At 53.1% G+C, this 27,225-nt stretch overlaps 2 protein-coding genes across 12 annotated transcripts in view; both read left to right on the top strand.

Moving 5' to 3' along the window:
- Positions 1-15,548, top strand: part of FLNB (filamin B) — a 141,809-nt gene extending 126,261 nt beyond the window's left edge. For all 6 annotated transcript variants that reach the window (XM_045862084.3, XM_045862083.3, XM_045862082.3 and 3 more), the window contains 7 exons: positions 300-437; positions 1,756-1,871; positions 5,014-5,146; positions 6,775-6,951; positions 11,137-11,355; positions 12,732-12,935; positions 13,844-15,548. In XM_045862084.3, coding sequence (XP_045718040.2) covers positions 300-437; positions 1,756-1,871; positions 5,014-5,146; positions 6,775-6,951; positions 11,137-11,355; positions 12,732-12,935; positions 13,844-14,031 — 1,175 coding nt within the window. In that variant the 3' untranslated portion in view covers positions 14,032-15,548. The remainder of the gene's footprint in view (positions 1-299; positions 438-1,755; positions 1,872-5,013; positions 5,147-6,774; positions 6,952-11,136; positions 11,356-12,731; positions 12,936-13,843) is intronic.
- A 2,543-nt stretch (positions 15,549-18,091) lies between these two features.
- Positions 18,092-26,673, top strand: LOC135364756 (uncharacterized). 6 transcript variants are annotated; one of them, XM_064594641.1, is made up of 4 exons: positions 18,092-20,830; positions 21,938-22,532; positions 23,156-23,242; positions 25,107-26,673. In XM_064594641.1, the coding sequence occupies exons 1-4, from the start codon at positions 20,778-20,780 to the stop codon at positions 25,116-25,118; spliced, it is 747 nt and encodes a 248-aa protein (XP_064450711.1). In that variant the 5' UTR covers positions 18,092-20,777; the 3' UTR covers positions 25,119-26,673. The 6 variants fall into 6 exon arrangements, 4 of the variants coding, with proteins under 4 accessions (XP_064450711.1, XP_064450715.1, XP_064450710.1 ...); XR_010412432.1 differs by having other exon boundaries at positions 21,938-23,242; positions 25,107-26,668; XM_064594645.1 differs by lacking the exon at positions 23,156-23,242 and having other exon boundaries at positions 25,107-25,757.
- Positions 26,674-27,225: the final 552 nt, after the last annotated feature.

The following is a 27,225-nucleotide window of genomic DNA, read 5'->3' as shown; positions in this document are numbered from 1 at the left end:
AGAATTCTACAAAACCAATGGTAGTGGTGGTTGCTGGTGGGAAGATCTGTAGGGACAAAACTGAGCATTCTCATTTTTTCCTGCCTCGGTTGGGTGTGTTTGGAGATGCCTGATTTCCCATGAACTTCATGTTCTCATGGGTGATGCTTCTTCAAAAACATCAGTGATGCCCTTCCTTGGGGCTCTGCTTGGGCTTAAAGAAAGAGAAAAGGGAGCAGACATAACCCAGCATCGTGTGTGTGAGCAAGAAGAGAGTGTGTCCCGAGCTCGGTCACGAACCAGGTGTTTCTTTGCTTCAGCCGAGTTCAGCATCTGGACCCGGGAAGCGGGTGCTGGTGGCTTGTCCATTGCCGTCGAGGGCCCCAGTAAGGCCGAGATTACATTCGATGACCATAAAAACGGATCGTGCGGTGTGTCTTACATTGCCCAGGAGCCTGGTATGTAATCACGGGCCAACTGAGGACGTGTTCCTTGTTGGGGGATGCTTAGGTTGTAGGGAATGGAAGCCTGGCGAGCTAGCTCGAGTGAAAAAGGAGTTTATCTATATGGGTGCGTGGGAGCGCCTCCTAGAAAACCCATGGCAGGAAATCCAGTCAGGCCTCAAGGGGGCAGGGAGTCTGGTTCTCTGGTCCTCTCTTGGCCTCTCTGCTTCATGCTTTCATGCAGCCCTGTTATTCTGCCTACTGACCAGCCTCTCTGCCCATCCTTGGCCACTGGCTTTGTGGCTGCTCTGGAGGAGTGGCTTCAGCATCTGAGCTCCCTCAAGCAGCAGTTCTTGACCTTTTGTGAGCCGTGGACTCTTTTGGGCATCTGGCAAAAAGCCTATAGGGACTGTTCTCAGGATAATGTTTTGAAACATATGAAATGCACTGGATTATAAAAGAAATCAGGTATGTTAAAATGGAGTTATCAAAATCTTCAAGGGAATGTGTAACACAGTAACATATACACATTTTTCCAGAATACATTAAATCATAGGATTTGGTGATGGTCTGTTAACAACCTAAATTTCAGAGTAGTGGTGAATGTAAATGATATGTCAAGGTATATATAGAACTGTAAAGTGACATGAAAATATCTGTGACCTTAGACCTGTACCCCTGAAACAAATAATGCATTATATGAAATATCTGTGATCTTTGTTGGTGACAAAGTCACAAGTATTTCTAATGTATACTTCTAGTGTTTCTTGTTGACATTTCTAAAGTCAGTCTAAAGAAAGTGCCAAATTTCAGCCTAAAGTTAGTGAAAGTAAAGGTGTAATTTTTTATCCCATTCAAGTTTCCTGGGTCTCCTGAGTTCTATACACAGGCCCTTAGGGAGGCCCTGTGGACCCAGGTTAAGAATCTTGGCCCTTGGGGCACCTGGGTGGCTCAGTCAGTTAAGTGTCTGCCTTCGGCTCAGGTCATGATCCCAGGGTCCTGGGATTAGGTTCCCTGCTTGGCGAAGTCTCCTCCTCCTTCTGCCCCTCCCCCGACTCATGCATGCTCTCTCTCTCTCTCTCTCTCTCTCTCAAATAAATAAGATCTTTAAAAAACAAAAAAAGGATCTCAGCCCTTGCCCAACTAAGGGAATCATATTGGCTCAACCTCAGCTAGGTCACCTGCCCTCAACCAACCAACCAACCAACCAGCCAGGCCATCGGGGAGGCAGGGGCTCTTGGAAGGCATTTCAGTCCCAGGAAGGAAGCCAGAGGCCGCTCTGGAACCTCCTTCCCAGAATCTCTGAAATGATGGGACTTTCCTGTCCCCACAGGTAACTATGAGGTATCTATCAAGTTCAACGACGAGCACATCCCTGAAAGTCCTTACCTGGTGCCGGTCATCGCGCCCTCTGACGACGCCCGCCGCCTCACTGTTATGAGCCTTCAGGTGAGACGCAAGGAAGCATCCATCTCATTGGCCACAGGCCGACTAGTGAAACCCTGGACTCTTGAGGCCGCTTCAATCGTCCCTTCAGTGCCAAGGGCCCCATCCCAGTGTGACCGCAGATGCTGCCAACTGTAGAGGACCTTTCCCATGGCAGAGTCACCCCCCCACACACGTTTAGGACAGGAGACACTTGGGGCCAACAGAAACAGAGCCACAGTCAACAAAACACCTCAATGTTTGGGAACAAGTTAGTTTTTTAAATGTTTATTCCAGAGAAACAAAGGAGGCCTGTTAATAATTGGTTAAGGGATAAGGAGGGCTTTCAAACAGAACGAACACCAGACCAAGAGTCTGGTGACGTTCTGCCTGCTAGTTCAGGCTTCCTTTCCCTCCAGAAAGTCAATTGCGATTGATTTTATTACGATGATTTATTTATAAGTGTGCAAGGCACTACGTAAGGACTTTATCAGTATTACCTCACTAAATCCTTGCAAGAGCCTGGTAAGTAGGTTTGTCCTGACCCCGTTTTAAAGGTGGAAAAACTGAGATATAGAGAGGTTACGGCTACCAGAAACCAGCTAGTATGGGGCGGAGTGATGGTCTCTGGGGCTCTAGAACCCGTGGTCTTAACCGTGGCTTCCTGAATCCCTGCCCCTGCACTATGCCAAGTGGCTACACAGTCCAATCTGTTGAGATGCCAGGAAATGCAACTTTTCTCCTGTCCTCAACAGGCTATCGAATTCAAGGTTGCATTAGAGCCTGCAGCCAAACTAAGACCACTAGGGATGCCTTTGTGTCTTTGCCCGGGACACTGAAAAGTAATTCAGTGTCTGAAATCAGGAGTAGCGATTCAGTTGCAAAATCACACCAGGATCCCCAAATCTGATTTCTGATAAATGGGATTTCTCAGTAGCCTTCAGCTGCACCCAGCCCCGGCCCCCATTCTTGAAAATAATGAATGAAACCCAATCCTGTATCTCACGTTGGTGCTCTCATTGGCTCTAATTCCATGCACTTGGTTTACACTTGAGATTCTAACCTTTCCCTGAGGAGAATTGGTACTGCTGGTTGTTCCAAACATCAGGGAACCCAGACAGAACCCAAAGCAGAACCGCCATCAGCAGATTGAAGAGGCCTCACCTGGAGAGTCCCAAGGGTGCTAACTGGTCGCTGTGGTGTAGATGTTTTTCTTGTGTTTCATTTAAAGGCTTCTTAACAGAAGTTCCTTTTGTGGCCGACTTAACTAAAACCTGTGGAGGGAGATAAACCCGGCATTTGTTGAGGGCAAAGAGCTGCCTTCATGCATCTCGAAGATTTCTTTCAGATCTTCTGAGGCGTTTATCTCCCTCTTGAGGATTTAGCGGCAAGCGGATTCAGGTAATGTAAATGGTTCTGTCCCCCAGAAACCTGGTTTGGAGAAATCCTCTCCGGGAGACTTTTCTGTAGAGTCCTCTCGTCACCGTTGGGTCGTAAATACTTGAATAAGTGTGCAGCAGGCTGTGTCTCTTTGTCCCGTTTTTTCCCGGGTCGCTTGGTGCCGAGTGATATGTAAATTATTTATCGGCGATTTGCTGGAGGCCTGCACGCCAACATCTGGTGCTGGTTAGGAATAGAGAGGCATGTATTGTTTTGTCTTGCTTTTAAGACTTTTTAGAAAATTGAAGTCGGCTGGCATTTTGTGGAGGAGGGGATGTTGGGAGGGGGTGCGAGCCGGCAATCGGAGATTCCTGAATTTTGTGTGCAGTCCTCTCGCCCCAGTCTGTAACCTCTAGTGTAGCACAGCGGAATAGAATGTTCCACAACAATGGAAATGTCTCATATCTCCTCTGTGCAGTATGGTAGCCACTGGCCACCTGTGGCAATTGAGCCCTTGAAATGTTGCTAGTGTACCTGAGGAACCAAATCTTTAATTTTATTTAATTTGATTGGTTTAAATTTTAAAAAATATAGTCCCCTGTGTGACTACCAATTAGGCGATGCAGCTTTAGTACCTTGCTACTGAGATGTGGGCCTGGGACTAGCAGCCTCAGCATTGCCTGGGAATTTACTAGAATTCCAGGCTCCCCGCACCACCACCCCCCGCCCTCCGACCCACTGGATCGGAATCTGCATTTTAACAAGACCCCCCACGTCCTTCGATTGCACATTGAGGTATCATCTGAGGAGTGGCTGTCCCATCAAGTTTACCACAAAACTGCTAACTTGTAAAATTTTGTGGTTCAGGACTGGCCAATTTTAAAATATCTTAAGCATCTAAACCTCTAATCCCCTCCTCCTGGGAGAGGCTGTAGTTTGCAGGACAGAGTGTGGAGGGTGAAACTGATCCAGTGAATAGTGAAAGGTAGCCTTCTTTTTGTTGTGTTTCTTTTTGTTGGGGGTGGGTGGGGGCTGGGAGTGTGGTGCAGACAACTTCTAAATGCATATTAATATTTAACAATAAGCTGACCTTTATGAGCTTCTCTGTGTATGGACCAGGCCCTGCGCTGAGTACTTGGAATGCATCACTTCATTTCATCCTTATTCAATAGCTCTCTGGTGTAGATTCGGTAATTGTGCCCGTTTTATAGATGAGGAGACTGAGACTCAAAGGTTGAACAACTTACTTACACATAGGAAATGGTAGTCACTCCAGGTCCTGCTGATTCTTAACCGTGTATAGTCTTTTACGAGTTTATTAAAAGTCATCTCCATTCCTACCCTTGAGATAAAAAATAGCAATGATACAAAACGTTATTCATGTTGGTGAGTACATGGTTTTGTCAGTCGCCAGGCTCCTCTCAAAAGAGGGCCCTTTCTTTTTGACCTGGAAGACACTGGGTTTTCTGGCTGTCCAGGTCTTGTTTGAAATATGGAAATTATAGTTCTGTTGGGCAGGATAGTCTTAAGTCTCCAAATCCAGTAACCATCTCTTCCAGCCCGAACCAAGGTGCTAGACGCCGCCGACGTGTGTCTCTGCTGTCTTATATTTAAAGCTAGAAGTGTGGAAGAAGGCACCTGCTCTTCTATTGTCAGATGTTATATGGATAAACATTCTGGGCCTTTTTGCATGAGAACCGTCCCCTGGAGTCCCGGGTCGGGTCAGTGTGTGCCACTGAGCAGGAACACCAAGGGCCGTAACCTGTTTAATGTATTAAATTCCCAGGAATCGGGATTAAAAGTTAACCAGCCAGCCTCCTTTGCTATAAGGTTGAATGGGGCAAAAGGCAAGATTGATGCAAAGGTGCACAGCCCCTCCGGAGCCGTGGAGGAGTGCCACGTGTCTGAGCTGGAGCCAGGTAAGCCGGAGGCGGGTGGGCAGGCCCCGGCATCTGCGCCTCCCCGAGGAACATGTCTGCAAGCGTGCACCCCCTCGGAGGGCTCATCGGCCGCACCGAGGCCAGCCAGCCTTCAGATTCCCTTCTCCTGCTGTTGCCAGGCACTGAGTACACATGAAGGCATAAACATTTACCAGGGATAGGAAGACACTTGGGGATATAGCCTTCCCTTTTTTCTTTTCTTTTCCTTCCTTTTCTTTTCAACAAATACTGCTTTATTTTCTGTTGTTTTTCAGATTCCCTTCACGTTCTATTCATTGTAATTTTTTTCTCCTAGTTTAACAAAATCTTACAGATTTTTATTACGTTGTTGACCTTATGACACAAATAAGTACTCTTTGACCTCACTTTGAGGGAAAAGTTAATTGATGTTCATCTGTAAATTTCAAAGAATCTGGGGCTCCAGCATGCTTACTAGCATAAGATTTTCCTGCCCGCTCCCTTGACGTACGGAATTCTCTGACCTCTATCAACTTTAATGAGCCATTTTGCCAGTGAACATTTATCAAGTGTGAGAGACTTGGCAGGACGGTAAGGCTAAGGAAGACATGATGCCTGCCCTCAAAGAGGAGCTCAGAGTGGAGTGGGGACCTGGCCGGAAGCCTGTAGTACCCTGGGGAGGACCCCAGAGGGTCACCAATACCCCAGGGGAACCGAGAACCAAATGATAAAGGAGGAGGAGAGAAAAATACTTCCTGCCTTGGTGAGGCCCGAGGGCTTCTCAGAGGAAGCGACATTGAATGTGGGCCCCGATGCATGAGGAAGGGCCCTGTGATCACTGCCCTTCATCAGGCATTTGCTGTGTGTCCTGCGACATGTACAGTGAAGGTAGACATTTGGAGAGGTGGGAGAACAGGCAGTCTGCATCCCAGGTGGGAGGACTTCAAGGAGGAAGAGATGATGGATGGATATTCTTGGTGTCTGTTCAGTGAACAGATTGCCACATGCTGTGACCCAAACACCCTGTGGAAAATCTGGCCATTGCCCGGGGAGGGGGGCGGGGCAGTTGGTAGCTTAGAGCTTAATTCAGAAGCATTAATGCCAGTTGGAACCATTTCTTTTCCCTTCAAGGGGCCAAGTGAGAAGTGAGTTTTTCATAAAGTGTTTTCCCAGGGGTGCCTGGGTGGCTCAGTCGATTAAGCGTCTGCCTTTGGCTCAGGTCATGATCCCAGGTTCCTGGGATCGAGTCCCGCGTGGGGCTCCCTGCTCAGCGGGGAGTCTGCTTCTCCCTCTCCTTCTGCCCCTCCCCCTGGCTCATTCTCTCTCTCTCTCTCAAATAAATAAAAAAATATATTAAAAAAAAAAAGAAAAGAAAAAGAAAGTGTTGTCCCAAGGCAGACACCACAGAGGATGAAACCTAGAATTTGAGATTTGGATGCCTTTCCCAAAGGGTTGACGAGGGACACATAAATAGGCCCATCTGGTTTTGAAATCCAACATATTGGGTGCCAGTCTTCTAGTAGAGCTGTGGTCTTATTAATGATTTAAAATTCACCATTTCAGGCTGGCCTTTGCCCGTCCTTTGCCCTCACCTTGCTCAGTGGTGTCCACATACTTGGCTTTACCCTGTACTTTGCTCACTCTCCTAGACAAGTATGCCGTGCGCTTCATCCCCCATGAGAATGGCATCCACACGATCGACGTCAAGTTCAACAGGAGCCACGTGGTTGGAAGCCCCTTCAAAGTGCGCGTCGGGGAGCCCGGACAAGCAGGGAACCCCGCCCTGGTGTCTGCCTATGGTGCCGGGCTTGAGGGGGGCACCACAGGTAACCCACGACCTCGGCCTCTCATCTTTAACTGAGCCCACTCCAGGGCTCAGCCAGCAGGAGCTCTTCAGGCTTCGGGAAGCCTTCCCTGCACTGTCCCGGGGAAGCTGCAGTGATGGACACTTTTGGAGCTCTTGATCCCCAGAGTTGTTTTGGGGCATGTGGTTTGACCCAAGATAAGTCTGGAGCAAGGGCTTGATGACTGTATTATCACACCTCATTACTATTTCCTCTGCTTCCCCTGTCTTCCTTGGCCAAGTGCCTTGACTTCAGGGCCAGGACACTGATTGTGAGGGAATACAGCGCCCTGTCTTTGCTTTTGAGGGTTTCTTTGCCTGCAGGGGATTCAGTGTGTGTCACGGGCCTCCTGGGAGGTCTCCTGCTCTCCGTTCCTTCAGCAGTCCTGGGCTCAGAGAAACAACCTTGAATCTGCAGTAGGACCTGTCACGGTCTATCTCTCCCTTTTAGTTTCTGGTCCTTGGGGAGGAGGAGAAAAGACGGTGGCAAAGAATTCTAGAGCTTTTTGGACTCGTTACAATCTTTTTAGTCTTTGCCATGGATGGGGTACATTTGACTGTGAAAGAGGCAGCAGGGGTGGATATAAATGCAACTGGCTCCGTCTCCTTGCTTCTCCCTCCTTCCATCTAGACCCAGGAGGGAACACCACCGGTGGTTCAGGGGAGGACCTTCCGACTGCCTGTATCTGTCGTCCTCGTGCATGGTCGCTTAGCTAGTTGGCTTGTTAAAAAGGTAGACATAGAGTTTGGCTCTTAATATACAGAAATAGTCTTGGTGCTCGTGCTGTTGTACGTTTTCCATTTGGCATCTTAAAGAACTTCCTGTGTTAAAACACAGATCTATGCCCTTTGTAATGGCTTCGGTAAGTGTTCATCCCGTGAGCCTCGAGGCGGGGTGGGTGACTGGTACGGAGAGTGCCGGCACGGGGAGCTTGTCCACTCAGACTTCTCTGCAGGGCACGTCCGTAGACATGGGCGCACTGGGACACGGTTTGCAAGGGCCTTTGGAAGGCAGTCCAGTCCCGGCTCGAGTCCCTTGTGAGTCTCCCCCGATGCGGTGAGTTGGACAGAGCAGACCCGCCTCACGTGGGCAAGGAGACGGGTGGCTGTGGTTACTTGGCATCCAGCCCTAGGGAGCCAGTGTCCTGAGTGGCCCGAGGGGCCCTGCCCAGGTCCAGGCGTCACTGACAGGCTGGCATGCCACCCCGAGCTCTGGTCATAGCAGTGGCCTCAGAACCACCCACGGGGGTGGCGTAAGTGCTTCTGGACTCCCGAGACCCATCCGGTCCGGCTCCACACGGAACTGTGGGCCAGCAGCTTGCCCTTTATAAGAGGCATGGTAACACCTCACCCTATGCCATTCCATTTCACAGATGAAGAAAGTGAGGCTCAGAAGGGTCGAGTCACTCCCTAAGCTTACTTAGCTGGGAGGGGCCAGAACCAGGCATCAGTCCGTCCATGACCTCAAAGCCTGTGTCCTTAACCCCAGAGTTTCGCTGCCTAAGTGGCTGGCTCACTCAGTGGTAGTGAACCTAGTGGCCCACTTTGTAGAGTATCCTAGACCAGGACCTCTGTTCTCCCAGCTGCCTGGAATAGTCCCCAGGCGGGAGTGCAGGCATTTGGACCCTGGCAAGCCACCTGCCTGACGGGGGGCGGGGTCTTCCCGGCATTTGGAGCCCCGCCCACCTTGGTCCGGGTCCCATAGCAGCCCCTGAGGGCTCCCGCAGCTGCCGGCAGCCACCTGACCCTCCTGCTGGGTCACACCTGCTGCGTTCGGGGCCTCATGCTGCCTCGTGGCTGCTCGCATGCCTTCTTGGGCGCTTGGGTTTCAGGCTGTGCTGTGCAAGAGCCGAATGCCACTGAGAGGAGCCAGTCTTACGGGGAAACTCCCAGCCAGGAGGGAGAGGTACAGAGCATGCCGGTTTCAAACCCTGTGTAAATATTGCTCTTGTCAAGGGGAAGACGTCTTGTTTTTCTAGCCCTCCTGCTTCCGAGCCTTTCCCCAAATATCCATCCCAGGATTACACAGCTGCAGTGTGCATGGAATGAAAAGGTGTCTGTGCTTGGCTGCTGGAGGGCCTGGCATCCTGACCTGCAGAATAAAGCAAACTTCCCTGTGTTTTTATGGGTGGGCTTGTTGTATCTCTTGGCTTGAGCTTTAAATGGTCCATTTTGCAGGTTCAGGAGCAGGGGAATGTGGAGAATTTGGGCTGGGACTGTCTGCTTGCCGAGGAGCTGAGAGGTTGGGCCTTAGACCAGGGGGTTCTCGATGCTCTGGATTGGAAGACCAGTCTTCCTGATAAAATGCTCCAAGAACCCCAGTGTGCACGAGGTGGGACCGAAGAGCCTCCTTCCCTCCCCTGCCCCCTCGCCCACCTTCACGATGGAGTAGGGCTGCCGTAGACATGCATTAGCCACATGGGGGCTTGCAGGGGGGGGAGACTGCCATGCCCGGAGATGTTTGGGGGTATCGTGTTGGTTCTAGCTGGAAGCAGTCGGCAGAGGGACTCCTGCACGTGGATTTTCTTTCTCCTCACTTCTCAGGCAAGTGCCTTAGCTCCACACTGGGCGGATCTTGTGTTTAAATCCCAGTCTTGCCATTCCCAAGCTGTGTGACTTAGCTCAAAGGATTTGACCTTACCAGGCCTCCACTTCCTGTAAAATGGGAAGAAGGGAGCCCACCCAATAGGTTGTTCCAGGTATCTCTTGCCTGTCCTTCCTTACTTCTCTTTTCCCACCTCATCTCCCCTGTCTCTTCAGGCCCTCCAGGCCAGGATTCACGGATCTTGATCTTTCTCGAGAAGGGAGCAACTTGTTAAAATGCGCTGAGCTTCTTTCCCCTGCAGCCGGGTCTTTTCATCTTCGCTTTAAAAATATCTTTCCTTATCGTCGCCTTGCAGCTACTTCCTGGAAATGCCGTCCCTTGTCGCGCGCCACCCCTCCCTTGCCTGCACAGCCTAGCTCTTGCCTGCATGGTGTAGAAACAAGGTTGAGATAATCGGGTTGTTGGGGGCGGGGGCAGGCTGGGACAGGAGCCTCAGGAGCTTGCAGAAGCAGCTGGGTTGTGTTTGGGGGTTGCAAGATAGCAGCGCCTTTGTTTTACTGATAGCCAGAACAATAATTCTTTCTCTGGCCTGGGAGCTATAATTAAACCCAAATAGTTCCCAGCTGGGGCGGCATCCAGGGCTCTGGAAAAAAAGCTCTGCCCTGCGCAAGGCTGCTGTGCCAGGGATGGCCCATAGAGGGCACTGTAGCGGGCAGCCCTCACCGACCACCTCATCCCTGTCTGCGCGGGAAACGGGCCTGAAGGAGTGGAGGCTTCTGCAGGACATTGGGCTCAGGCACGAATGTGCCATGGTCATTGGTCGGCCCAGCTTTTCTCTCGTCACAAGGCAGGACGTCCGTGCAGGAGTCCCCTGTGGGCCGGGCAAGAGGCTCCGGGGCCACATGGAATTGTTCATACCCCGGTTCTACCAGTTTCCTAGTTCATAGCGCTGCCTGGCAAGTGCCCGAACCTCCCTGAGCCTCTGTTATTTGTTAAACAGGAAGCACTGGGCACGTAACAGGATGCTTACTGTGGGACCTGGAGCCCGCGCGGTGCGAGTATGGCTCAGTTAGCAGGAGCCGCTGTTTTGGCCCTATTCTTGTTGCTGGTGTTCATGGCAAAGTGGGGGGCTGGCAGATTGTAGCAGCTGCCCCGGTCTTTAGCGTGGTGACTGGGGCAAGGAACCTGTGGGGGAAGAAGATGATGCTGGGCCTGCTCGGCTTCTCCAAGTCCACTCAGGGGAAGAAGGAAAGGTCAGAGGGGCCCACGCCCCCCGCCCCTGCCCCCGGCAGCTGAAACAGCATTTCAGGCTGACAATGAAGACTCCGGCTTCTTGCCCTCAGCCACTGTGCCTGCCCAGGGGTGAGAACAGGGTGTCCTGGCGGTTGGTGCTGGTGGGCGAAATGTCAGCCACACTCTTGCCTCTGCCTTGGAAAGGGAGGCCCTCTGTGCCAGGAGCTCAGAGCTGGTATGGGTGGGTTCGCCCACCACCGAGGCCGCCTCTCTGTGGGGGAACCTGTGTGTCCCCCCCTCACTGCTTCAGTGCCCCTGGGAAAGCTCCCCAGACCACATCCCCCCCCATCCCTTCAAACCAATACGACATTCCCTCTTCCTTTCTCCCAGGTATCCAGTCTGAATTTTTCATCAACACCACCCGAGCAGGGCCAGGGACATTATCTGTCACCATTGAAGGCCCGTCCAAAGTTAAAATGGATTGCCAGGAGACCCCAGAAGGGTACAAAGTCATGTACACCCCCATGGCTCCTGGAAGCTACCTGATTGGCGTCAAATATGGCGGGCCCAACCACATTGTGGGCAGTCCATTCAAGGCCAAGGTGACAGGTAACAACCAAATAGCTTTGAAGTTATTCTTTTTTCTATGGAGCGTGTCTTATCAGATTATCAGCAGTAAACTGTGGGTAATTTTAGATATTCTGAATCTACTTTGAATCTTGAATGTAAAGAAATGGTAGGACATGCCAGGGGAGTAAACATCTTTAGAAGCCTGTGGGTGTGTGTAGCATCATCCCCCTACAAAATAATGAGTGTAGAAATTGAAAAAATCGGGCACCTGGGTGGCTGAGTCGTTAAGCGTCTGCCTTCGGCTCAGGTCATGATCCCAGGGTCCTGGGATCGAGTCCCACATCGGGCTCCCTGCTCGGCAGGAAGCCTGCTTCTCCCTCTCCCACTCCCCCTGCTTGTGTTCCTGCTCTCGCTATCTCTCTCTGTCAAATAAATAAATAAAAATCTTTAAAAACAAACAAACAAAAAAAGAAATTGAAAAAATCATGTTTTCTTTTTCTAACAGAAAAAAAAATATTTACATATTTGATATCTTAACGTATTTGTTTAGATAGGGACCTGAAAAATACCCTTATTTCTAACCTTCACTTTTAAAATAATCAAAAGGTTTTATTACATTTACAAAAATGGGCCTCCTTCAGGACACTAGAAAAAATACCAGTCAAAACCACCTCACAGGTGGTGCCTGGGTGGCTCAGTCATGAAGCATCTGCCTTCGGCTCAGGTCATGGTCCCAGGGTCCTGGGATTGAGCCCCGCATCGGGCTCCCTGCTCCGCAGGAAGCCTGCTTCTCCCTCTCCCACTCCCCCTGCTTGTGTTCCCTCTCTGGCTGTGTGTCTCTGTCAAATAAACAAAATCTTAAAAAAAAAAAAAAAAAAAACACCTCACAGCCCACAGCCCAAGGTAATCATCATAAATATTGTGGTAAATCCCTTCCGCAGGTCTCTGCTTGGTTCACTGTTGTATGGGTAGTATAGCTTCATTGCAGAAAAATTAAAAGATTCAGATAAAAAATCATCCTCTCACAGGCAGAGAGAATCTTTTTTGTTATTTTGTCATATGTTCTCCCCAACATATAACATTGCTTTTACACTGTTTATACATGAGTATTTTATCTCAGTGGAAAAGAGGTAAATTCTGCAGGGTGGCACGAGGTTATGTGGGAGGGATTTCCAGGCTTTGTCGTTTGCCTCGCTGTGTGGGGTGGGACCCAGGGGTTTGGAAGACATTATGGGGGTGAGATGGGGAGATGGTAATGTTTAGCTCAGGTGTTGGGGATGCGGTAGCTTTGGGATCCAGCTGTCAGGGTGCAGGGACTTTCCCGGGGCTTCTACCCAGGGCACTTGCCTCTTCTAGCTGAGAGGACCTACTGCTCTGGCCATTAACTCCTCCCTCTGCCCCCTCCCATCTTCTAGGCCAGCGTCTGGTCAGCCCTGGCTCTGCTAACGAGACCTCGTCCATTCTGGTGGAGTCCGTGACCAGGTCATCCACAGAGACCTGCTATAGTGCCGTCCCCAAGGCATCCTCAGACGCCAGCAAGGTGACCTCCAAAGGGGCAGGGCTCTCAAAGGCCTTCGTGGGCCAAAAGAGCTCCTTCTTGGTGGACTGCAGCAAGGCTGGTAGGTAGCCTGGTCCTGCTCGAGGGTTAGGGTGGAGGCGGGCTAAGGACCCTCTGCTAACTTTAGTCTTCCCTGCAGTGCCCACCTGCCCGTGCACCCCAAATGTTTACAAGTAACCTTGCTCATTACTCCACTCTCCTGCACTTAATATTTTCAAATGATTTTCCTCTTTTGACTTTTGATTCTTTCAAATGCCCTCAAGGTAGACCGGAAAGGTGGCATTATCCCCATTACAGATGGGCAGACTGAATCAGTAACCCGGCCCCTTCTCTGCCAATAATTGCTTAATTGCAGTTTGAACTTGGGTATTTATTTGGGTGTCAGTGGTTAGTTGCCTAGGTTCTGACATCTGGCACATCTGGGCTGGAAACCTGGCTCCACTACTTCTCTCTTCCCCCCTCCCTCCCTCCCTTCCCCAAACTGAGCCATGTGATCTTGGGAAAGTTACTAAATCTTTTTCTAAATGTCAGTTTCTTGCTGTCTAAAATGGGAATAATAAAGTCACCTTCCTTAAGTTCCTAATGAGAATAAATGAGATCAGAGTAGCCATCACTTGCATAACCCTTATTACGAGCTGAGGGCTTCACATACAACTTCTGTAGACCAGGGGGTAGGTGCTGGCATCATCTCCTGTTTACGGATGGGCAAGCTGAGGCAGAGAGAGGCGAAGTTCCACATCCAAGGTCCCCCAGCTAGGAGGTGGCAGGCGGGGATTTGAACTCATGCCATCAGGCTCTGAGTCTTTGCTTGTAATTGCCTTGCCATCTCACCTCTCAGAGGTTCCAGCGTCATTGTAGAATCTCAAGAGGCAATAGTTGGTATATTTCCTTTGGCTCCCATTTCCCCTCCCCTTCCTCTGCCTTCCATGATGCATCCTGACGGAGTAACCACCTTTCTTTGCCTCCCAGGTTCCAACATGCTGCTGATCGGTGTCCATGGGCCAACCACCCCCTGCGAAGAGGTCTCCATGAAGCACGTGGGCAATCAACAATACAACGTCACATATGTCGTCAAGGAGAAGGGAGATTACGTTCTGGCCGTGAAGTGGGGAGAGGAACACATCCCTGGCAGTCCCTTCCATGTCACGGTGCCTTAAAACAGTTCTCGTCAGATCCTGGGAGGAGTTCTGGTGGTTGCTTTTGTTGCTTGTTCGTAACTAGTTTTATACAAAGTTTTCCTCCAGCCTGTTTGTGGGTCTGAAACCCCATCCCGAAAACATTGCCGTTCTAAAGTGCCTTGAGAAATAAGTCCTAGACTTGACTCTTTAGGGACGCGCTGGGGACTCTTAAGAAATGCATACTCATGCATGAGCTGAGAAGATTTCCAGGCATACTCGGTTCAGATCCGACCTCTTGCTGGCACAGATCACCCCCTGCAGACAGACCAAGGTCACTCGCAAGACTGACATTTCTAAAGAATGAAATTGGCTAGCCCATCTGTGAAACGAGACTGGCAGGCAGGGACAGGGCAAAGAGGCGACCTAATTGAGGCTGGCATTTAGAAGAGGACCAGCAGCCTACCCCATAAAAGGCTCTTAGGCAGGCGCCATTGTTTCAACACTACTCCTTTCCACACCCCTGCCCGCTCCATGGCCTTTGTACGCGTCTCAAAGGGAAGCGGCTACATGGTGGCAGACTGGCCTCCATGCTTCCTAGTGCCTTTCCCCTCGTTCTGCTGAGTATTTCCCTGCAAAGTTGTAACATGTGCCCATCTTGGCAGCTACGTTTTGCTTTTGTCTTTAAAGGCCATTGAAGTGTCTGGGTCTGAGGAAATTCTGCTGGGGCAAGCAGCCCCCTCCTGCCAAAGATCCCTTTTTTTTTTTTTTTTAACCAACACGAGCCTTTGTTCTTAACACACACTCCGGCCATTTGTCAGTCTGATGAGGCTTGCCAGCACGTGCGAATGGCCGCAGGTGGGTCACCGTGTCACCGCCCTCATCTGCAGAGGCCTGTCACCGGGCAGAACACTCCACACCCACCTCCAGTCAGCCGTGGGATCACTTCTGGAAAATAACTGTAGATCGGAAAGAATGGAACTCCTGCTGACCTTTGGCCTCAAAGGGCGCTGTGGAGGGCGTGGGAGGGACAGCAGCAGCTCCCCGGTGGTCTTCTGTCACTGGGCACAAGTGACAGCTGCAGAGCTGACGGGGGCTCTGTATACATTTGGCCCTGACCGCGTCATCCGAGGCTGTTTGGAAAGCAGTGTGCAGGGCCCAAATTCCAGAAACGGGGTGTGAGACATTTTGCACCCCTTTCTGCAGACCCGAGCTGCCTTCAGGATAAAGTGAAAGCCTTCGGGGCCGCACCCTGACTTCAGGGCCCGGGTGTGCGGTGTGGTCTGGGCCGGCAGACCTTTTTGATTTGCGGCTCCATCCTGAGGAAGTGTCACGGGTGCATCCGTGGGTGGGACCGGGAGCGAGGGGAGGGGACCATCACCAAGATGCAGCAGCAGGGGGCAGGTGGTGGCCACAGCCCACCTCTTAGACACCGGAACAGCCCGAAGCCTAACGTGAAAGGGCCACAGGTTTTGTAAACTGGGACGTGGAAGCGAAACTGGAATCAAATGCCGACTGTAAATTGTATCTCATAACTTATTAAATGTTTGCTCCGTCAAGCTCCCCTGGTGTTCTTGGAGGGTGTTGTTCCAGAATAAATGGTTCGAGTCTCTGACCAGCCCTCCCTGCCGCTGGCCGAAAGGACACAGGTTGGCAGCTTGCTCTGGCGGTGAGCCTGGCCTCTGTTTGCAGGGGGGGAGGCTTTTCCGTGAGCCCCGCTGGCAGGGTATCCTCAGGAGAGGCCAGGCGGCCAGACGGGCCGGGACACCAACACAGCCTCTAGGAGAGAAAGCCGCCTTCCCGATGACAGAGATACTCTCATTCTAGGGAGTTGACTCAAACAAGAAGCTAGGTCACCTGTCCTCCCAGCTGCCCTTGGACAACAGGGTTCGTGTGTGGTGTTCGTCTTCCTCTCCCTGCTCCTTCCTTCGGCTGGGAAGAGCTTGTGCCTGACGGGCGCTTAGGATACTTCCCCCCTCCCCTCCTCCTCACCCTCACGGCACTCCCATGACCCCACTTCGCAGTGTTGATACCGACTCAGGTGCTGAATGGACATGTCACTCAGGGCAGACCCTGGGCCCTGGCCATTTTGTCCCCAGAATGGAGGCTCTCCCTCCCTGGTTATACCCCTGTGGGAGCAGAAAGGGAACCAGGAGCCCCCAGATGAGCCCCGGGAAGTCCTTGCTGGGCCCCTAGCCCTCCACTGGGGGTGAGGGGTGGAGGGAAAGTCAGGGAAGGAAGACGGGCTCCTGTTGTGTGTTTCTTCCTGTCACCTCCTTGTTGATCAGGATGGAGGCTTGTTTACCTCTGAGAGGTGGGAGGAAAGGAAGTTTTCCCTTGCCCCTCCTGGAGGGAGCCCCCTTGTCTGTGGGCCTGTGCTGGGGATGACTGTTCCTGGGCTCCCTGAGGGGTTTGTGGCTTGGGGGTTGCTGTCCAGGCTTTGCCTGGTGATGCTTACCTTGCCCAGAGAGGAGCCCAGGGGCACAGGTGCTGGTTTCAGTCCCGGGAAGTCTGGCTGGTATCTGTTGGGGAGGCAGCACGTCTCTGTCCCCAGCTGGACCTGGGCATCAGGTAAGAGTTGGAACGTGGGCTCAGCCGCTCGGTGGCGGTACGGCCTCGGGGAGGTGGCTTCCCCTCTGAGACCAGGCCTCCCTCAGGGTGGTGGTGAGGAGCGCACGAAATCTCTCTCGGAGCTGTGAATTTTGGTCACAGCTGTCTGTGACCGACCCCTGCCAGGGGGTGCCATTCCTCATTCAAGGCCGCACCTGGGGCTGCCCTGGCGGGTCCCTGCCTGTGACATCACCCACGACCCAGGTGGCCAATGGCTAGAGCCACGGGGCAGCTCTTCTCTGCATCTGGACTCGCTGCCAAGGGAACGGGCCGCTGTTTGTGCAAACACCTCCATGACTTGAAACTCGACCCTGAACAGGTACCAGGCAGGCCCTTTCTGACTTTCACCAGTTGACTTGGCCCCTTTCCTACCAGGGGCTGACTGAGCCATCACTCTTTCGGGGCCAGCAGAGGTTAAAGCAGACGGTGTTGGCAGCTGACGCTCAGAGATCCTCGACCCAGAGAGGCCCGGTTCCCTTGCAAGCGCCTATGCGTGTCCCTCCCTTGGCCGGCTTCCCTCTGCAGCCCGCGGAAGCCCTCGGCAGTGCTGCCCAGAAGGAAACAGATTAATGTGTCTGTTTCAGTGCATGGGCCCTTGGCCACACGTCTGAACTTCAGACTTCAAAGGGGCCTTGAAAGCCACATCTTGATGAGTTTGGTGTAAAATGAGTCAGGCACTAGGGATTTCATTTCCCCTAAAAATGGCACCACCTTAAAAAATAAGCAGAATAAACGTAAATGGCAAAGTGAGTGGTTGATCCTTGTCACCACCACCCCCAAGTTTGTATTTTCAAATGGGGAACAAGCTCATTAAGTGCTCTTTGGGCTTAAAGCTCCGTCTGATGGAAGCAGGGTCTAGGAAAGTAATGGAAACTTTTCAAATCCCCATTAACTTGGAGGGGGAGGGGCTTTGTAATCAGGGTATTCCACTAATGAAAACTCTCGCCCAGAAACACGTCTTGTTTAGCTAATTTTTTTTTCTCCTCACAATGGCAAATCATAACTCGAAGAGGGAGTAAAAATGTCACATGGCTCAAGGCAAACATGAATTCAAATTTTTCCCCTCTGGCTTTGTCCTAAGGATGCTGACCAGACACAAGGGTGGGAGGAAATGTGAAACAAAGGGATCCTTTCTGCTTTGTGATAAGGCTTTTGTCTTGGTCCCTGAGCCCACAGGGGACCAACTCATATGCAAGGAATTTAGGGTGGCCCACCCCACACCCCTTCTCTCTGACTCAAGAGCTCTCCAAAGCAGGCAGGCAGGAGGTGGGGAATTGACCAGCCTGACTTACGGCTTGTGGCCAAGGGTGTTTTGGACTTGCTTATCTCCCCAGGACAAAGCTCAAAGATGAAAGAATATTCAAGCCTTGTATTGCCCACATTATTCCCTCTGCCATAACCACCGCCTTCCCAAGGCATCAGGATGCCTCTCCCAGTGCAAAGCTAATGCTGAACCCTGGAGGCGGGGGGGGGGGGGGGGGGGGGGGGGGATGTGTCTCTGAGAAAGAGGAAATCTTGGCAGAGGCGCCACACCCCAGAAATGCCAGCCTCGGGCCCAGCTCCAAGCACTTGGCACTAGTAGCTGCAGAGTAGCCTGGTGTGTGAGAAAAGCCCAGAAAGCAGCTAACTCCAAGTTCAAGTCTAGATTCAGTCCCAGCTCTGCGGCTTACTGCCTCAGACACCCCCTGGCTCTTCATCTCCCCAAATGTCCCAAACTTCATAGCGCTCATTTTACAGCTGGGAAGACTGAGGCACAACGGGCAAGTCTAGACAACCTTACCCTTTCTTGCCTTGCAGACTGGGAGTCCCAGTATGGAACATTCTTCCTCTACTCTTTGCCTAGCTAACTCATGTTCATAGTTCAGGGCTCAAAGGGCACCTCCTCCAGGAAGCCTTCTCTATGCCTCAGTGCCCTCATCCATAAAATGGGAAAGTGGGAAGCTTCCATTCTAAGCTTAACCTCTAGAAAGATCTCCCAATGCATCCATCCTCCAACTGGCTGGCCAAGTCCTTCCCCACCCAGATCTGCTAGAATAGGGGCTGCCTGCATGTTGGGGAGACTCAGTTCCCCAAGGCAAAGTGGAAGGGGTACCTCAATGAGGGGAAGGGAGCCTGTGGGGAATCTATTAAGCATGGTGGTTCAAAACATGGGCCAGTGGGTTCAAATCCTGCCCGGCCATGAACTCCAGCAGATCATTTACCCTCCAGAGACTCTTACAGCCTCTTGTTTTCTCTCCAATGAAATGGGGTACTAGAACCTACCCTATATATAGTGTTCTGAGGGTTAACTGACAAAATGAATGTAAAGAACATACCACAGTGTCTAGTACCTGATAAGCCTTCATAGAATTACTACTGCTGAGAGGTGCTTAAGAGGATTCTTCTATATGGAGAGCTTAAATCCAGGGGGGGGGCTACTTTAAGGACACAAATAACCATAAATAGGAGAGGCACTTGGGCTGGAGACAGAGCCAGGGACTGGAAACTGGGGTGGGAGTCATCAGTGGGAGTGGATGGGGTGGCCAATGGCAGTACTAGGAGCAGGGTGGATCCCTGGTGGCCCGGGGGAATGGCCAGAAAGGTGGGAGGAGAGCTAGGTGAGTCAGGTGCACTGGGGAGAGCCCCAGCTCACCTCCCAGCCTCCCCTGGTTTCCCCTTCGGTGACCCCTTTCCCTTAGCAGAAGCCGAGGCCAGAGGCAGGCCTGGGGCTGCCACCACACCTTCCCAGGGGTTGCGGGATGGGTTTGAAGTGAATAAATCTGGAGTAAACAAAGTGTAGTAAGTAACACTAATGCTAGGCTCTGAGTCTTACGATTACTCGCATTTTTTTTACAGGGGCATTTCCCAGGGCACAGAGAGGTTAAGTGACCCGTGCAAATGTAATGGTCAAGGCTGCGTTAAAAGCCAGAAAGCCTGAATTTAGGGAGGAGGCCATGAAACCGTGCCCTGCACGCAAGAGCCTCGCCCAGGTGGGCGCTTGGAATCCAAAGGCGACTCTCCTTGTGAGCCAACCTCTGTCCCTGAGCCCGTTGGAAGGCAGTACTTTTGGGGCGCCTTTCTACACCCTTCCACCCCACTCCCCTCTTTGGGGAGCTTGTCCACCCCTCAGTGCAGCCCCCATCTGGCCAGCTGCCAGAGCCTGTTGTCAGGACTGCCATTCCGACTGTCGTTGCCGTAGTGGCCGCCAGGGGTCGCCTTGAGCGCGCGAACGGCGGCACCGAAGAAAACCCTGCGGTACGGGGGGCACCGGGTCTTCCAAGGCCCAAAGGAGCACACCCACCTCCGCGCTCGCGCTCGAGGCCCCGGGCCTTACCTGCCTGGAGCTGGGGCGGTCTGAGTCGGGGAGGCTTTCTTGAGTTCCCGGGTCAGACCCCGCCCCACAAGCGTCTGACACCAGGGTCCTGCCACCCCCAGCCCTCGCAGCTCCTCCGACTTACCTCCATCCGTCCTTCCTTCCTTCCCTAACACTCCCGGAGGCAACAGAACGAACGTGAAGTCCGCCGACTCATCCCTGCCTGGAGCACTTTTTCGAGCACCAACTGTATGCCAGACAATACCCCCGGAGGTACTGGAGACCCGAGGTTGAGCAGGACAGGACCCAGAACGGGAGCTCGGTGAGGGAGGGAGGGTTTGTCAGCACTGTTCACTTGCAGCTCCTGGCGCACAGAAGCCCTCAGTACCCAAAGCATGTTTGGTGCTTACAGCCTGCTCGGAGAGCCTGGATTGAAAAGGTGATTGCACAATTCATCGGTGACCGCTGTGAGTGCTCCAGACGAGCTATACCAGGCCCAGGCTGTTTTACTTAACCGGCTGGATCTTAATCTTCCCTAATGTCCCACACTTCATAGCCCTCATTTTACAGCTGGGAAAACTGAGGCACAGGCGGCAGTCTAGACAGCCCTACCCTTTCTTGCCTTGGGAGTCCCAGTCTACAACATTCTTCCGCTACTCTTTGCCTGGCTAACTCGTGTTCATAGTTCAGGGCTCACGCAAAGGGCACCTCCTCCGGGAAGCCCTCCCTGATCGTCTCCCCAGTTCCGTGCTCCCCATCCACCTGATTATGGGTCTGTCTCCCCTTCTGGACTGTGAAACCCTGAGGGCGGGAAGCATGTAGACTCCGTTCCTCCTCATCTACCTTTAGTACCCGGCTCAGTGCCTGGCAACAGGGTCAAGAGCGAATGAATGTTTGTCGAATGAAGAAACGAGAGCGCACGGAGCAGAGGGTGGAAAGGTGAGTGGCCCCAGGGCACTACGGGTAACCTCCTCACTGGTACTCACGCTGGTCACCCCTGCAGGGCCCCGGTGGGAGAGGCACAGGGTGTGAGGGTCCTGGAGGCTGATGTTAGGGTGCTGCTGGGCGACCGGTGGGTCCTCCTCTGCCCGCCCCCGCCCCCTGCCGGGCCTCCCACATGATGCTGTCGCCTTCGATGGGAGAGTTCTGTGTCTGTAACGCAGGGGTGCGGGGTTTGGCGTCCAGCCCCGCGTGACCAGGTGAACATTGCTGAGCCTCGGTCTCCTCGTCTGGAAAAGCGATGGCAGAGAGGCTGTTAGCGGGTCACCGTGAGGAGTCCACTGAGTGGGCTCCCTCAGTAAAGCCTCCAGCGCGGGGCCTGGCACGAGCAGCCCGGTGTGCGTGGGGCAGGCGCCGAGTTCCCGCAAGCCTCCCTTTCCCCCCGGGGGACGAGGCTGACGGCAGCGCCGGCGGCTGAGGAGGGTGGTTTCAGGCAGGCGGAGCTCAGCACCGCAGCCGGCACCGGGCGGGTCCCCGCGAAAGGGCGGCGGGCGTTTATGCGAGGCCTCCTCGGCGCCAGGCGCCCTTCCAGGTTCTTCTACCCTGGCCTAATGGCATTCTGCAGCCCAGAAGTAAGCCCCACTGGCATTCCGACGTTCCAAGGACGCCAGGAAACTATCAAGTGTCGGAGCTGAGCTGGAGGAGTCGGAGTCCAGTTTCCATGGCAACCCCAGCCACGTGTCCAGAGCTTCCCGAGGGTGGACACCGGGCCCCCCTTTGGGCCTCCCTGGGTGCCTGGTGCACCGTAGGTGCGCCTCAGGGTTTGCTGAATGCACTAGAGGCCACGGCACCCCCTGCATCTCCCCGGGACCCTCTGAGAGCGGGGTGGGGGAAGCCTTGGGCCCCGAGTCCCCCGGGGCAGAATACAGCCTCCTGCCAGACACCGTGGGTGGGCTGTGGCCAGGCTTTGCTCCCTTTTCCAGCCCGGTCTGTCCTGTTGCCTGCGAGTGGCCTGGCCTCCTGAGCAGCCCAGCCCCCCCCCCCTCCATCCCCAAGCAGGGCCCTGGCCACCCAGCCCTCATTGGCTGCATGTATCCTTGGAGACAGGCACCAGCAGAGCAAACAGGCCACCGGCTGCGGGCAGAAGGGTGCCTCCCTCCCCGCCCCTTCCCCCCCCACCGCCATGAGGGATCTGAGCACCACCCAGAGCCGAGCCTGCTGGCAAGAGCACATCCAGAAGGAGACCACAGCCCGGGGCGCCTGGAAGATCAACTACGGCCACAAGTACCTGAAGGAGGGGCCCATGCCCAGGAAGCGGCTCCAGCGGGCCCGCCTCGGGTTAGCCTTGGGAGCAGGGCCCTTGGCTGTCACCAGCTCCCCTGAGAGCAAGGAGGTACAGGATGGACGGCCAGAGACCAAGGGGGTCCGGCATCAGCTGTCCAGGGGAGTGGGTGTCCAGGGCTCCCCGCCCAAGGGAGACAAGGTCTGGGAGACCCAAAGAGGCCCTCAGGGTCCAGCAGTCCAGACCAGGCCAGAGGGCTTAGAAATGCGGCAGGTCCCCCCCAGCACCCTGCAGCTGCTCTTCCAAGGCATCTCCCACGACGGCCAGGGCCGGGCCTCGTACCTCCGCGAGCGGCATCGGAGAAGCCGGAGAAGTTTCTGTACCCGATCTTGTCATCCTGGGAGTACGGCTGGCACATGGGTAAGGGCTGCCACCATCTTGCCACTCCAGGCCTCTGCCGGCAGGCCGGGCCTTCCCCGCCCCAGGCCTGTCCTTAATTACCCTGCAGGCACCAGCCTATCCCTCTGGTGCACCCTTCTCCGAGCAGGCCCCACGCCTTCACACCTTCAGGCCTTCACACATTTTCCACCTGGAATGTACCTCCTGCCTCTTCCTCTGCTCGCTAACTTTCACATGTCACCTCCTCTGGGAAGTCCTCCGAAAGTCTTCCAGGCGGATTTGAGTCCACCCTTGTGCTTATGCAGCTTATTGCGTCTACAAAAGCGCTGGGCCCACTGTGTTCCTTGAGTATCCATCTGGCCTAAGGAGCCCTTTGGGTTCCAAACTTCTTAGTTAATTTTATTAAGGCCCCCCCAATCCCCAGCTTGGGACTGGTACTCTGTGACCGTGGAATGAATGAACAAATGAATGAAGGTAGACCTAGGGAATGAGGCCTTGGTTTGGAATCAGGAAGTGCAAATTCAAATCCTGGCTCCTCCCCTTGGGAGCTGTGTGAGCTCAAGGAAGAACCTTAACTTCACTGGGCCTCAGTTTCCACATCTGAAAAATGGGACTATACTAATACCTGCCTTCCTATGTCACAGAGTTTTGAGGAAATCACATGGGAAAGCACCCTGAACAGAAATTTTCAGCACCTTGAACAGAAATTTTCCTCACAAAAGCCTCACGAGGTGGGTGGGACAGACATTCATTCATTCGACATGTGATGCTTTCATTCAGGACAGCCCAGGGAGGGAGATCTGGAATCACCGAATCCCAGCTCTGCCCCAACATGAGTTAGCAAATGAACAAGCACAGAAGAGGGACTCAGTTTGAAATTAGGGGGCCTTGGGGCGCCTGGGTGGCTCAGTTGGTTAAGCAATTACCTTCGGCTCAGGTCATGATCCTGGAGTCCCGGGATCGAGTCCCGCATCGGGCTCCCTGCTCAGCGGGGAGTCTGCTTCTCCCTCTGATCCTCCCCCTCTCATGCTCTCTGTCTCCCATTCTCTCTCTCAGATAAATAAATACAATCTTTAAAAAAAAAAAAAAGAAAGAAAGAAATTAGGGGGCCTGGGTTTGGATTCTGGTCTGTTCATTCTTTCATTCAACAAAGGTTTAGTGAGCACCTGATATATATCAGACCCTTTGTGTCCCTGGGGATACGACAGGAAATGTGAGTGTTGATGCTGTAGAAGGAGATCAGTTAGGAAAAGGAGAGGAAGACCCAGGGGCTCCTGGGGTAGACAGGTGGTCAGGGAGGCCTGCTGGGAGGGGACGCTTGAGCAGAGGCCTGAGGTGTTTCCACGCCATCAGATTCTCCTGAGGAGGGCCTGACTCCCTGGGCCCACAGAGCGAGTCTCAGTTCAGGCGCTATGCCCTCCTCCCTGCCCCCTCCGCTCCTCCAGCCTCCAGGTCTATGCCGCCTGCCGGGGAATCCACTGCCGGGCAAGGGTCACCGCCAGACTCAGCAAATTAAACTACGGGATGCCCGTCCCATTTGAGTTTCGGGTAAACAATAATTGTTTAGTCTAAGTATGTCCTAGATATGGCATGGAACATTCTTAGACTGAAAAATTATTCATCGTTTATCTGAAATTCAAATGTAACTGGGCATCCTGTACTTAATCCAGCAACCCAAACACGGGAGCGGGGGGAGCTGCTTCTGGATGCCTCCCGCGTGCTCGGGCAGTGCTAGGTTCAGGGCAAAGACTGGAAGACTGTTTTCCTCCATAGTCGTTCTGCTTAAGATCCCAGATGCTCCTAGAATCTCCGGAACATTCTGTAAGCGTCTGGCCTCATGCCCCTAACCCGACCAGTTCAGGGGCTAGATGAGGAACAGTTGAGAGAACTTCTCTGTCTGCGGACCATCTCTCCCCGTTCCCCGACCAGGTTACAGACAGGAGCTGCGTCATCCCCGGGGGTGCAAACAGCCATGGGGGAGTGGGGTTGAAGGCGTTGTCTGGGCCCCAGCTGGATTGTCCCCAAATGCCCTTTTATACACAGAAAGTACCGGTCTAGCGCCTGGCACATAGTAAGTGCTCAACAAATGGTAACTGGTATTATTATTATTATTATTAGGAGTTCAGCAGACAGGACTTGCAGGCTGTGGGCATTTGGGAGCTAGTTCAGCCTTGGCCAGGACCCCGGAGGTTCTTACTGTGAGGCACTGGGATGGAAAGGCTCTCACTAGACAAAAGGGAGAAATGTGATGAGGTTACCCGTAGGTGTGGCATAGGGATGGGGTCAAAAGAGTCAACCATTGGAGTGACTTGAGTGCCTGCCACCCATCGGGGCAGATCGTGGGCCCAGGGCCAATGCAGGGTCTTGAGGTCCCCATGCTACACCAGGTGTACCGTCTAGTTGCTGGATGCTAAGAAGGAATGGGGGGAGTCAGGTAGGGATCAAGGGGCACAGAGGCAAGCGCTGCTCCTAACTGTACTTCTAACCAGAGCAGTTGCAGCAGGTGTCCGCACTGACCCTCAGCTCTTCCTGCTGGGCCAGGGCTGGCGAGAGGAACGACGGGCCCGGCTCAACCAGGCCTTTGCTGTGTTCCAGGGGACACCATGAAGGACGCCAGGGCTCCAACGTATGCCAGGTGCCAGCCCATCTCAAAGACCTTTTACATCAAAAGTAGCGTCTTCCGGGGCGCCTGGGTGGCTCAGTTGGTTAAGCGACTGCCTTCGGCTCAGGTCATGATCCTGGAGTCCCAGGATCGAGTCCCACATCGCTGAGCAGGGAGCCTGCTTCTCCCTCTGACCTTCCCCCCTCTCATGTGCTCTCTGTCTCTCTCATTCTCTCTGTCTCAAATAAATAAATAAAATCTTTAAAAAAAAAAAAAAAAGTAGCGTCTTCCATTTTCCACAGCGAAGAGACCAGCTAAGCTGAACTCACTGGGGGTTCAGAGGCAGCTCCTGTCTTTTCCTGTAGTCTGTCTGGACCCCCCGCCTGCTACCCCTCCTTGGTCCCGTCCAGCCCTGCTCCTCTGCGGAGCGTGGGAGGACATGAACGCTTTTCTCTACCTCTGGGACTCAGGTGGCCCCCCTGCTGCCTCTTGGATGTCCTCAGGGACCTCAGTTCCTTGCAGAGCCCTGGCCCCCACCATCGCCAGCAAGGTGCGGGGTCCTGGCTGCTCTCCTGGGGGAACAGTGGAGTCTCCAAGTGCTCCAGCAGCAGAGCTGGGGTGGCGGGGGCCGGGGGGTGGGGCTCGCTAAGATCTTACGGTACTAAGTGGAGGAGGGGAGCAACTCCCTGTGTTGACTCTCTACATTTTAGTGAACGGACCCATGGCAGAATTGCTTGGTTCCGGTGTATCCCACAGTTTAAGGAGGAAGTAGTCTCCATGGTTACTTAGTCTTTATCTCACTGTCCCCCCACGCCCTCCCCCAAGAACCTGCATGGGTCAGGTTTGCCTCGCTGTAACAAACAGCCACTACATCCCAGTTGCTTTAACCAATAAAGAGGTATTTCTTGCCGCACAGTGCACTCTGATGGTCAGCGGGCCACCTGCCACACGCTGACCTAGGGAGCCGGGCCTCTCCCATCGGGTGGCTCTGCCATCTCCTAGGGCCTCAAGGTCCTTCCCTGAGTCCTTCTACGTCCAGCTGGGCACAAGGGAAGAGACAGAGAGTCTGCAGAGAACACACCCACTCTTAACCGCCTTGGCCTGAAACTGACAAATGTCGCTTCCTGTCACATTCTGTTGGTGAGAACACATCCCATGACTTGTAGGTGTGTGAAGGCTGGGAGAGCTGTGTCTCTCCTGGTCTGCCTGCCACTTCACAGAAGACCTAGGCCACCTAGAGCTGCAATTTGAGCTCATTTGTCTGGCTTTCCCTCATCAACTTTGGGAAAGTTCTTGAGTGGGAAAAAGCAAGAGGCAGAGAATGTGAGCGAGGGCCAATGTGTGCGTGTGATTCTAATGGAATTCACACTACAGCCTTGCGCACCAGAGGTGCTTGGCCAGAACCTGCTGAATGTAATCAAATACCAAATAACCCCCTGGATTCCTCTAGGGCCATGTGATTGACTGCAACAACCGTGGATCTGACAGCTCCTGGGGGTCAGGCCTCCCCGGGCTCCTGCGGAATAAGGGACCACATCTTCTTGGAGCTCATAGCACAGACTGAGAAGGGCTGGGGTGGGGGAGGGTGGGTGCTTTGCGAACATAGGGGAGACACTGAAGTCCCCATGGGGTCTCGGGGCAGGCTTCCTGAGGGAGGTCCCTGTTATTTCTGGCATTAAAGGAAATAACACTCAGAAAATGCCTAGCAAGTGCCTGCCCATATATGTGAATTATATTAATGAGGATGACAGTGATCTCTGTCAGCAGCAAGTCTGCAAGCTGCTTAGAAGAGGACGGGCTGCCGCCAGGGCAGGCCTTCTTAGCTGGGATTTTGCAAATAGATCAAGCCCTACTGAAAATGATTTAAGTGACGATTTTCTCAGTTCTCTCAAGGAGGGGACTACATCATTGTAGAGGCATGGGAAAGAGATTCGCGACAAACAGAGGATGCCCCAGGATGTTAGGGCTTACTTCTCCCGGGGAGTTTATTTATATATGTATTTAACAAACTCCAATGTGGTCTTCACTAGGTACAGGCATTTTTCTAAGGCTGCCCTGTGGCACTCGGTACGCATAAGCCACACGTGTCCACTGAGCACCTGAAATGTGTTG

The sequence above is a fragment of the Mirounga angustirostris genome, unplaced genomic scaffold, assembly GCF_029215605.1.
Source record: "Mirounga angustirostris isolate CCGP_5_RB_7025 unplaced genomic scaffold, mMirAng1.0.hap1 SCAF_1, whole genome shotgun sequence".
Classification (NCBI taxonomy): domain Eukaryota; kingdom Metazoa; phylum Chordata; class Mammalia; order Carnivora; family Phocidae; genus Mirounga; species Mirounga angustirostris.
Note: the sequence above shows the minus strand (reverse complement) of the source record. Positions and strands in the feature narration are given on the sequence as shown.